Source organism: Notamacropus eugenii, chromosome 1 (genome assembly GCF_028372415.1).
Source record: "Notamacropus eugenii isolate mMacEug1 chromosome 1, mMacEug1.pri_v2, whole genome shotgun sequence".
Lineage (NCBI taxonomy): Eukaryota > Metazoa > Chordata > Mammalia > Diprotodontia > Macropodidae > Notamacropus > Notamacropus eugenii.
The window spans coordinates 202951789-202964848 of record NC_092872.1 but is presented as its reverse complement, the minus strand read 5'-3'; the positions used below and the strand labels follow the sequence as shown (position 1 = coordinate 202964848).

Below are 13060 nucleotides of genomic sequence, written 5' to 3'. Positions count from 1 at the left end.
GAGGGGTCCACAATCTTCTTTAATCACATATACCAACAGAGAAAATACAATCAAAGAAATAAAGACCAACAGACAGGATTTCTCACTGTCTGACCATAAGCAATACATACATCACAGGTCAACAGACAGATCCAACTATCTGACTGTTACATACATATATAGTTACCAGAGAGAGAGAAGCACCAACATCCGGATTTTTAAGGAGTGGTAAGGCTCCTTAACAGCTACCCAGAGTCTCATTTGGCACACAAACCTTCTTCCAAAGAGTAAGTCCCCAAAGTAAAACGTCATCTCAGAGTATATGTACACTTTTCAGAGCAGGAGGGCAGGGTCTCATTAGCAATTAGCAAAAGGTATGGGCCTTCCTACAAAACAAACCTCCTCTAATCAAACTTTCCTTAATGGGCTCCACTTGAGGCCCATTAATGGGTGGGAAAGATTTTTTTAAACTTCCATTAACAAAAGGAAACAGAGAAATAGGCATATCAATGATAAGGAAAGGATTATAGCCTCAGGTGAATGCAAGATCAAGTGAGAAGATTCAAGGAGAATTCAAGGGGGTTCCCAGAGCCTGCACCCCATCATGACTCTGGTCAAAATGGGGAATACACCATCATCAAAAATTAAATCAACTATTTTAACCAATAGGAAAGAATTGGTACCCACATGAGAGTCATTTGCAGATCAGTGATCTGTCTTGAAAGACCAGTGAATAGGTAAGGGTCAAAACTAAACCTATATTAAAAGGGGGAAAAAAAAGAAAGATTAGAAGAACACATGCACTTAAACACTCCAAACTGATTTAAATGTTGTTGTTCATCCTTAGTTCTACAAAAGGTGGTGTGTGTGTTCATCCTTCGTTGCTGAAGATCATGCCATCAGAGAAATAATGACATGACTTGCACTTGACTTTGTTTTGAGTGAGGGAGGGCTATTCAGGTCACCAGCCTCACTTCTCCTCCAGAGCCATCTGAATCCAGTGACCAGATATTCATCAGGATGACTGGAGATGACCCAGGATGACCCAGGATGACTTGCCCAAGGTCACACAGCTAGTGAGTGTCAAGTATTTGAGGTGAGATTTGAACTCAGGTCCTCCTGACTCCTTCACTGGTGCTCTATCCACTGTACCAACTAGCCACCCCTCTAGAAGAGGACTAATGCATCAAGAGAGTGACGTGGTGACAATGAATTGGATTTATGTGAGGCAGAGTTGTGCAAAATCTCTGGTCTTACTCTCTCCTCCAGAGTCTTTAAAGTCTAGTGGCAAGAAAAATGTCAAGATGGCTGGGAATGCAGTGTATGACCTTGGCCTTTCTAAATGAAGGTCTTTCCCAGGTTTCAGTTTGTCTGAGGCAATAACCATTCAATGACTAAGGGCAAGGTAAAAATTGAAACAAAAGATGGCTGAATTTATCGTCACAAAAATTTCATTCTTGGAAGGGAAGACCCTCAAAGTTTCTGGCCAGAGTCTGATTTAAATAAGTGATTATTTTTGAGGGGGAAAGGGATAAAAGGAAAGACATCAACTGACTCTGATCAACATTTCTTAAAAATGTAAGATGTAAAGCAATTAAAAGAGGATCTCAAAGGACTTTCTTAGCTAGTAAACATTGGATATTTCATCCAAATGGAGAAAACTAGTAGCAGCAGTTTAGAAAATAAATTCAAAAGATTATAAGCCAGCATCACCTCACAAAACAGTGGAGGGGAAACAAGCCTGCAAAGAGTATGGCCTGAGATTCAAATAAGTTGTACCATTCCAAAATCAATCACAGATGAAACTGAGAAGAAGACAGACAATACTTGTGAAATGGGATAGCTCTGCTCCTACTTCTAAAGTGATCTATTTTTATCCCTGATGACAGAGAAGCTTCCATATAAAGACTCCAACACCTCAGTTATTTCATGTGCTATATAGAGAATGGCAATCAAAAAAATGAAACTGGAAAAAGTGACTACACCTACACCTACTGATAGAGAGGAAGCCAGAGGAAGCAACTCTGGAGGCAGCAGGATTTTCAAAATACTCAGGGATGGATTTTCAAGGTATTCGAAAGGGAAAAATTCTAAAAGAATATCAAAGATCATGGGCAGAAATGTTAACATTTAAAAAAAGTGATCAAGAAGACCATTCGTTCCTGAGCAATAAGCCTATTGATTCATTTCTACAAAGTGTTTATGAGATTGATTTATTTGTGTGTTGGGGGTTTTATATTTGTTCTCATTTTTTACTAGAATTCGAATTTCACTGGTAAGGTCCCTTCTGTGAAACTCATTATCCTAGAGAGTTGCCAGGGGCACTTAGAGGCTAAAAGACTTGCCTAAGGTCAAATATCCAGTGTTTAAGGTAGGCTTTGAACCTGGTTCTTCCTTATTCTAAGACCAGTTGTCTGTTCACTACAGTGAGATGGTCAGCCACTCATTCATTTATTAAGTGTTTGCTATGCAGCAGTCAGTATGCTAAGACCTAGAGATACAAAGAAAGGAGGGAAAAAAGTTTCTGACCTCAGAGAAGTCATTCTAACGAAAGAGACAAAATATGAACAAATAGCTGAACACAAGATACATATGGAATAGAGGGAAAGTAGTCTGAGAGGGGAAGATGGTAGAGGTTAGGGAGGGGAGAGAAGAGAAGGAGGGAATGGAAAAGGCCTTCTGCAGAAACTGGGATTTCTGTTGTCTTTAAATGAATATTTACAAAAATATTCCAATATTCCAATTAACAGAACAAGAAGTAGATAATTTAAATAACCTCATTTCAAAGGAAGAAATTGAATATGCCATAAATGAACTTCCAAAGGAAAAAACAAAACAAACAAACAAAAACAACAAAAACCCCAGGATCAAATGAATTCACAAGTGAATTCTACCAAACATTAAAAAGAACAATTGCATAATTATTACATAAACTGTTTGCAAAAATTGCTATAGAGACCCTACCAAAATTCCGTCTATGACATAGATATGGTCTTCATATATAAACCAGAGAAAGTCAATAGAGAAAAAAACCCTTACATTCCAATATCCCTAAGGAATGTTGATGAAAAAATATCTTTAAAAAACATTAGCAAAGAATTTAAAACAACATATCATAAAGATTACACATGATGTCCAAGTTGGATTTATATGAGGAATGTATGGTTGGTTTAATAGCATATAAACTTAATTAATCACATTAAAAACAAAATCAACAAAAATTATATGATTATATCAATAGATGCAAGAAAAATTTTCAAGAAAACATAATGTGCATTTATTTCTATTACAAACAATAGAAAGTATTGGAATAAATGGACCCTTCCTTAAAATAACAAATAGCGTATATCTAAAACCAAGAGCTACTATTATATACGATAGGAATAAACTAGAACCATTTTTGATAAATTTCGGAGTAAATTAAACAGGATATTCCTTGTAGCTATTCATTTAAAAGAGTATTAGAAATGCTGGCAATAGCATTAAGACAAAAGAAACTGAGTGAATAAGCACAGAAAAAGAAGGAACACAATTATTGCTGTTTTGCAGATGATAGGATGTTAAACTGAAAAAACTCTAAAGAGTCAACTAAAAATTAATTCAAACAATAATGTGGACAAACACGGTATATTACATAAATCTGCACAAATCCTCAGAAGTTTTATGTAATGCCAATAAAACCTGGTAGGAAGAGCTAAAAATAGACATTCTATTTAATACAACCACAGAATATATAAAATACTTGAGCGTCTACTTACCCAGATATACAAAAAAACTATCTAAACACAATTATAAGCCATTGTTCACAGAAATAAAGACACATTTAAGTAAATGAAAAAAAATAATTGCTGATGGGAGATTGAATCAATTGAATCCAATAGCTATGTTCTTTAAATTAATTAATTTTTTCAATGCCCTGCTATACTTTATAGAACTAGAAAAGTAATAACAAAATTCTTATTGAGGCGAAAAAGATCAAGAATCTCAAAAGAAATAATAATTTAAAAAAGGGAAACAAAGAAATACCTCCAGCTGTACTACAAATTGGTAATTCTTAAAACAATTTGTACTGGTTAAAAATAGAATGATCAGTGAAATGGATTAGGTAGAGAAGCAAATCAAAATGGGAGTCTAGAACTTGAGAAACATAAAGATTCTAGTTCCTGGTATAAAGATTCAGTTTTTACAACGACTTCTAGAAAAATTGGACACCTCACACCTTGAACACACCTAGATAAGATAAGCAATCTAGATATAAAAAGTTACATCATCAACAAATGAAAAAAACATGAAAAAATTAACTATCAGCTTTATGGATAGAATGTAAAGAAAGTTCATGACCAAACAAGAAACAGAGAAGATCATAGAAGATAAAATGCACATTTTGATTGCATAAAATAAAGTTATTGCACAAATCCAATAAAACTAAAATTAATTAAGTGGGGGGAAAACCATCTTTGCAGCTAGTTTGCCTGATAATGATTTCATTTCCAAGATATATAAGGAATGGATTAAAATTTATAAGAATCAAAGTAATTCCCCATTTAAGTGTTCTAAGAATATGAATGAGCAGTTCTCAAGAGAAGAAATCCAACCTATGTAAAAAAAAATGTTTATAATCACTAATTGGAGAAACACAAATCTAGTCAATTCAGAGATTCCATCTCAAACTCATCAGACTGGCAAAGTTGACCAAAAAAAGAAAGAAAGTGATTAAACATTAGAGAGTGGACCTGTGAATGAATATAACTAGAATGGAAAGCAATTTGGAATTGTACACAAAAGTTACTTTGACAGCAACAACAACATTTTATTAAGTACTTCCTAGGTGCCAAGTGCTGTGCTAAGTACTTTGCAATTACTATCTCATTTCATCCTCACAACAACTGTGGGAAGAGTACTATTATTATCCCCATTTTACAGATGAGGAAAGGGAGGCAAACAGAGGTTAGGTGATTTGCCCAGGATCACACTGACTGGATTTGAATTCAAGCCTTTCTGACTCCAGGCCTACTATTTTATCTACTGCACCACCTAGATGCCCTAGTTTTGATATTGGGAGACCTATCCTCAAAAGAGATCAAAGAAATGTACAAAAATAGTTGTACAAAGATATGGTAGCAGATTTTTTTGGTGGTGGTAATAAAATTGGAAACTAAAGGAATGCCCATCAGTTGGGGGATTGCTGAATAAGTCACAGTATATAAATGGGATGAAATATGATTATGCTGTAAGAAATAAAGAAATGGATGATTTCAAAGAGGTGTGGAAAGACTTATATGAACTGATGCAGAATGAAGGACCTGAACCAGAACCATTTATACAATAGCATCCATATTGTAAAGATGAACCATTTTGAAAACTGAGAAACTGAAAGATGAAATGAACTGTACCAGGAGAATAATTTATATGAGAGCATACTCTAAAGATAAATAACTTCCAAGAGTATAAGAACTGTGATCATTGTAATGATTATCCATGATGCATAATTCATGATGATGACATGACAGGTAATGGGTTTAAAGCGCAGAATGACACATGTGTTTTTTTTAACACAGCTAATGAAAAAATTGATTTCACTTGACTATGTGTATTCATTAAAAAATGATAATTTGCTTTTCTTTTTTCAATTGGATGAGAAGAAGGGGAAAGAAAATAGATTTTTGTTCATTAAAAAAATAAAATGAGGGGCTACAAGTGTAGAATGTTGCGTACCCTTTCAAATGAGGTCATTATTTGTTTTGCACACTCATTCATTGTGTTATAAAAGAGTTCTCACCAAGTAGCTATAATCTGGAAAAGTCTGTAATGTAAAAACGAATATCGGTACTGAAACTTAAAAAAAAAAGGAGACAGCTGTTATATCTCTCATTAGCCAAAAAATTCAAATATTTTCATAAAACAGCAATAACAAGGGATAATAGGTAAACAAACTAAATATCGCAGAGGTATTTACAAAATAGAAATGACCTGGAAGAAATCCTTCAGCACAGGAGGATAGAATGATATGAACATAATTTTCACAGGAGAAAAGTGCTGGACAGGCTGCCATCTGTACTGTTGGAGGAAGCATCCACACTGGAGATCTCATGGTGCTACTGAGCTACTGGAATACTGTGATATGCTTGAGGTAGAGCTTATGTGTTTAAATAAGTTTAAATGTTCCTAACCTGGATCCATTTACACAACACTAGCTGGTATCTCTAAAACAGCAGATTCATCTGGCATAGTGGATGGACTGCAAGGCACAAGTCAGGAAGAACTAAACTCAAACCCAGCCTCAGATACATACTAGCTGGGTGACTCCTAGGCAAGTCCCTTAACCTCTTTCTGCCTTAATTTCCCCATCTGAAAAATGGGAATACTATGACCACCTACTCCCAAGGTTACTGTAAGGATAAAATGAGATAATACTTGTGAAGTGTTTTGCAAAACCCAAATTTCTATATAAATGCTAGTTGTTATTATTAGCATTATTATTATAATTAGCTATTAACACCGGATTTTGGAAAAAGTAAAAAAAAAATGTGGATTGACTTTCAGAAGAAGGAAAAGAACCAAGGAAGAGGAATAGCATTGCTATGGAGCAGAAACAGTGAGTTATGAATATTGTACAGTTATCAGGCCAGCAGGCCTAGAGGAAAGAAAACATGCTTGGTAGCAATGTTTAACAATGAGTTTGGATAGATGGATAGATAAACCCCCTTTATTTATGTCAGTAAGCTTGACAAGGACAGCAGGGCGGTCCGGCAGACAGAGTGCTGGGCATGGAGTCAGGAAGGCTTGAGTTCAAACATAGCCTCAGTCACTTACTAGCTAAATGATCCTTTGCAAGTCACTTTAACCCACTATCTTTGCCAAGAATAGACAGTTAATTGGTGCTATGGATGAAGCACTGCGCTGGGAATCAGGAAGATTTACCTTCCTGAGTTCAAATCTGGCCTCAGTCACTTACTAGCTATGTGACCCTGGGCAAGTCATTTAGCCCTGCTTGCCTCAGTTTTCTCATCTGTGAAATGAACTGGAGAAGGAAATGGCAAACCACTACCAAGAAAACCCCAAATGGGGTTGTGACTGAAAAACGACCCGAGAAAACCTCAAATGAGGTCATGAAAAATAGGATAAGAGTGAACAACAACAAAGTTTGGGGAAAAGAGGGAGGAAAGAGGGAAGGATAGCAGATGTTACACATGGGGCCACATCTGTCTGAAAGTGGGTAAGATAGTGGGGGAAATTAACCAGAGCACTACAGCTTAACTGAAAGTTCACTTGAGGTCAGCCCCTCTAAAGAATAAAAGTCATCTCTTTAAGTAAGGGGTTCTTAACCTGCAGTCTGTCAACTTGTTTGAATTTTTTTTTATAATCACATTTCAATGTAATTGGTTTCATTTATGATCCTATGTATTTTTTTATGCTGAGACTAGAGAATGATAATATAGGGCTTTAAATTGTATGAAATGTTTTACATAGATAACTTCATTTGATCCTCACAACCACCTTGTGAAGTAGGTACAGCAGTACTACTATTCCCATTTCACAGGAAGCAAGAAGGGAAAGGTAGCCTTCATTAGATACCAAAAGGTTAGGAACTCCCTGATTATTAACCTAACCCTCTCTCTCTCTTGCCACTGAGCTGCCTGCTGAAGAGGAGAAGACATCCTAAAATGAGCAGCTGGGGTAATGGAGGTAGAAGTCACCAGGAAAATAGCATTAGAAACCTCTGAGTCAAATATTCAAGGAAATACAGTTTCATTACCTCAAGAGACATTATTTGCTTCAAGTTATGACATTAGAAACCTTTGGGAAAAATGAAATGCAGTATAACAAGATAAAATATAATAGGATTATATGATTTAAGGAGACTGTGTCTCAAAGAGGTTTTATGTCAATGCATTATGCCACATGCTGGTTTTAATGTGGTTATAAGAATCCAATCAAGATATCTTCATGATGAATAAAAAGCTGTGCTTGAAAGAGAAAAAAATACATGGACCTTGTACTAAGACTCAGGAATAGCCTTTGCATGTGTGGCTTAGGAATGGTATATAAGGCCACCAAATGATGCTCACTATCATATAATAAATGGAGGGAGACCCACACCATAACTTTCTTATTTCCCACAGTAAACACAACCAGAGTCTCTATGAATCATTCACATTTTAGCTCATTTCCTATCTCTTAGTGTGGAGATGTTGTTTCCAAAATGACAGTCTAACTTTGAGCCAAACAGAAATTTCTTATGGTGTATATGACTCATAGGAAAGAATGTCTCATGGGGTATCAGGAAGAGAAAAAAAAATAGAACGTGTAAACACTTGAGTTCAAAGTAACATACAAAGAAATAGAGCAAAAGATGTGTAATTCTGACAGCTGGACCAAAGAAAAGAGGGCATTAAAGATGGATGCTTTAGTCAACATGGTGCACAGCTGTTCCAGAAACCTGACTCATTGCTTTCAAATGATACACCAACCTAGAACAACTTTCGTTAAAAACGGATGTCTATAATGGATGTTTATTAAATGAACAAAGCTAGAGATGGGGATGGGGACTGGACCTATGAATTCATTGGAATGGGGAACTCCCAGTTGAGGAAATTCCCTCTACTAATGCAGGTTGACATTTTGTCTGCAATATACGATCTTAAAGAGTTATGTAGAGCACTCAAAAGTTAAGTGACTTGCTCAATTTCACATAGTCACCATGCATAGAAGAGAGACCTGAATCCAGTTCTCCCTCTAGCTATTACACCATGCTACTATTTGACTTTCATTTAACAAACATTTGTTATTTGCTTATTGTCTTCAAGGCACAGTATCAGATATCTTCATTCTGAGGACTCCAAACTAGGAAATTCCCTAATCCTAGATTTCCAGCACCCCATGGGTAGCCTAGAACTGACCTGGACTGTCAGGTGGCCTTGGTTTGTTCAGCTCAGTCCAAGGCAACATCATGAGGATTGCAAGTAGATTACTAGTTTTGTAGAATCTATCATTTTTGTCTTTGGCAGGGGATGATTCTTATTCCATGACTTCAAAACCTTGGGGCTTGAGAAGGTGTATACATTTAGAGCCCCTTTCTACCAAGAACAAAATTCCCCAACATCAAGCTAGTGGACAGTGATCACTACCCTCTCGTCTAGGAGACTCTCTCCTTTCTGGGTTGTGATGACACTGCTCTCTCTTGGTCTGACTATTCCTTCTCAGTCTCCTTTGTTGGATCATTATCCATCATGAAACCTCTTTCTGTGAATGTGCCCCAAAGCTCTGTCCTGGGCTCTTTTCTCTTCTCTCCCAGCATTTTCTTGGTGACCTCATTAATATACATAGGTTTAATTATCATCTCTCTGTTGATGACTCCCAGATCTGTTTTCTCACCCTAATCTCTTTCCTGAGCTCCAGATTTCCATAATTAATTGTCCACTGGCATTTCAAACTAGATTTAGTGTCTGCAACTAAACTTGTCCATAAAAGAACTCATTTTCCTTCCCTCCAATGTTCTCCTCTTCTGATCTCTGTTTCTATCAAGGATCTCATCATCCTTCTAGTTATATAGGTTTGAAACTAGGGACTCAGCTCCTTCCTCTCACTCACCTCATATTTCCATTCAATTACCAAATCTTGTCATTTCCTCCCATCAAAACAGCTCAAAACAGCTCTCCCATCCATCTTCTCAATAGTTCCATGACCACTGTCTTGATGTAGGTCCTCATGACCTTCTGCCTGGGCTATTGCAATTGCCTCCTAATTTATCTCCCTATATCATCTCTCCCTCCTCCTATCCATTCTTCACACAGCTGCCAAACTGATTTTTCTAAAGTATAAATCTGATCATGTCTCTTCCCTAGTCATTAAATTCTATTATCTCCCTATCATTGGCAGGGTCAAATATAATATTTAGGATTTAAAGTCCTTCACAACATGGCCCCAAACTACTTTTTGAGTCTAATTTTATACATATTCATTCCCTTCTTGCACACTTCAGTCCAACCAAACCAGACTTCTTGATATTCCATATATATGACCCTCCTCCCATCATGGTACTTTTGTGTTGGTAAACCCTATTGGACTTGGAAGGTGCTTCCTCCTTACTATTGTCCCGTATAATACTTGGTTTCCTTCCAAATTTAACTTCAACACTACTGTCCACTTCAGGTCTTTCTTAATTCCCCTCAGCTGCTAGTGCTTTACCCCTTAAATCAACTTAATTAAAAATTCAATTTTATGTACTGGAATATGTACATAATCATTTTTGTCTTTATTGGCACATTGTAGTCCCCCAATAAATACTTATTGAGTAATTGCAGCTGAAGGAACTGAGGATTCCAGACTTGCTATACTATGTAGAGCAACAACAATGTTATTTTATTTCCTTCTTTTTTCCACAGCCTCTGAAGTCAGTTAATAACTGAATATAATGGAAGACCACCACCTCAGCTGAACCACAGCTGCAGGTGACCCAGAGAGCAATAGAAAGACTAGCTATAGGTAAAAAGCAGGTGCACAATGTTATCTAAAATGATTTGCATGAACAAATTAAAATAAGGCATCATCAAACACTGGAATGAATGGAAAAGTAGATGGGCCATTTGGCGAGAGCAAGGGACAACAGAGAGATGGCCCAAGTGCTCACCTGGTATTCATACAATCCTAAAAAAAACAAACTTTTAAACATTTTTTAAAGAAAAGAGAAAGGCCTCTATCACACTGGGTGAATCACACCCTAATGACCGGGTGTGGTAGATTGCAACGGATACGGATACAGGAGTGCTAAAAAAAATTATGGTAACACTAACATATTCCTAAGCTGTCTTGCCCATAGTTCTGCTTAAGAGTCCACAACATGGCTGTAGGCTTCCAACGCTACTCACGTGCCTGTGACATCTGTCTATGTAGACCCCATCATGGCACACCATGTCCTATGGCACCACCTATGTCCTTTTCTAACATAAAGACTGTCTTTCATCCTTCTCAATGTGGGTGATAAATGATCATTATGACATGTGGCTTTAGAAAGCCAAAGACTCAAAGAATATGAAAGAAATCTTAGAGCAGCAATTCTCAAAGTGTGGTCTGAGGACTAATGGGAATCCTTGAGATCCTTTCTGGAGGTCAGAGGTCAAAACTATTGTCATAATAACACTAAGATGTTATTTGCTTGTTGAAATACTCTTCTCCCTGACATAAGTATGTGAGACTGGATTTTCTTCATACACTTCTGCCAAAACAACTTATAGGAATGCAGAAATAGATATGAAAACACAGCTATCTTCTATTAAGCCAAGTCATTTAAAAGACTTGCAAAAATATGTAAAACAATGCTGCTCTTCTCACTAACTTTTTGCTCTTTTGGAAAAATATAGTTATTTTTCATTAAATGCTATTTATGTTAACTTGATAGGCTTATTGTTTTAATGAATGAGTATTTTCAAAATTTATCAGTTTTCATTTCTAATATGATAAATATTAGTAGTTATAACCCATATAAACATAAGTTCTTGTGGTCAACAATAATTTTTAAGAGCATTTGGTTCTGAGGCCAAAATGTTTGAGAACCACTGCCCTAGAAATTATCTAGTCCCATGCCCATATTTTGCATAAGTGAGAAAAAAATGAAGTGACCAACTCAAGGTCACACAGTTAATTTCTGTCAGAGCTAGGATTCAACCTCTACCTTGTGACCTCACAATCATTGCCCTTTCTAAACATGCATATTTAATTGCTCAGCAACCACATCGTATTCTGTTCTGCTCTTGAAGTTTAAATAAGGAGAACAGTCTAATTAAAATACATTTCAAACATAAGGTATTTTAAGATCAGTATTTCTTTTCTGACAATATATCCCTACTATATAATGCTTATTATTGAACATAAAACAAATTTGCAGAACCATATGGTCTTCTTATAACAGCTAGATCTATGCTTCCAAGCAAGTTATTCACTAAAATATAACCCCCAGTCTTACGTCCCATAATAAAATTGCATTCCCTTCCTACTACAAAAGATCATAGTTCCTTCATCTCATGGGAAGTCTGTCACTGAAGGGTGCTCTCATTGCTGTTGTCCTCCATAATGATATTAACATTTGAATCTTGTTACCTGTCAAAAAATGCCAGGACGGTCTCATAGATTGGAATGGAGTGAAGTTTGAGGTTTAGTTGGAGGTAGACCCAGTATAATGCTGTTTTTAGAAGATCAAACTCACTGAAAGTAAATAGCCTGAGAAAGAGAGAGAGAGAGAGAGAGATTAATTAGAAAAGCAGATCTTACTACTATACTCATACTTGTAAAAGAATGTTGAAAACTTCCAGGGGAGAGCATCACTTACTCATAGGATTTCAAACTAGAAGAGACTTAGAAATCATTGTACATCTTCACCCTCCTCCTCACTGTCTCCTGCTTGAGTCCCTCCCATTTTATAGATAAGAAAAGAGAGGTCTGGGTGGTTACATTCAATAGAATGTAGGTTCCTTGAAGACAAATGTCTCTTTTTTGTCTTTGGTTCATACTGCCTTAACTCAGTACCTGGAACTTAATAAATTCTTGTTGAATTAAATTGAATTGAACGATTTGCCCAAGGTCATACAGATAAAATAGTAAGAAATCTGGGGATTATTTTTTCATATAACTATCCCTATGCATTTTTGCAAATGCAGGCTAAACAGAGTAAAACCAGAGTGGGTGGTGGGTGGAGGTGGGAAAGAAAACTTAAAGGTGGAGAAATCCTCATTTGGTTGTTTGGTTTGGGAGAGGGGAAGGCAAGGCAGGGTTAAGTGACTTGCCCAAGGTCACACAGCTAGTGTCAGATATCTGAGGCTGGACTTAAATTCTATTCACTGCATCACCTAGCTGCCCTAGGCGATGAAATCCTCATTTGAAAGCCTAACATAATTAAAATTCTTATTATAGTATTTTATTAGTGTAGTGTCATTTTATTATATTATAGTAGCATTTTATTTGTTATTGTATAGTATTTACTTATTATATAATTATATTACAGTATACAAAGCATAATTATTATATTATGGTATTATTCTATTAGTAGAGAGCTAAAATAGAAGATTAAATTTTAGCACTTACTTAA

General features: G+C 36.2%; 1 protein-coding gene across 2 annotated transcripts in view; it reads right to left on the bottom strand.

Annotated features, from left to right (window-relative positions):
- BTBD16 (BTB domain containing 16) overlaps positions 1-13060 on the bottom strand; it is a 100182-nt gene that overhangs the window by 46155 nt on the left and 40967 nt on the right. For both annotated transcript variants that reach the window (XM_072624578.1, XM_072624587.1), the window contains exon 10: positions 12076-12195. In XM_072624578.1, coding sequence (XP_072480679.1) covers positions 12076-12195 — 120 coding nt within the window. The remainder of the gene's footprint in view (positions 1-12075; positions 12196-13060) is intronic.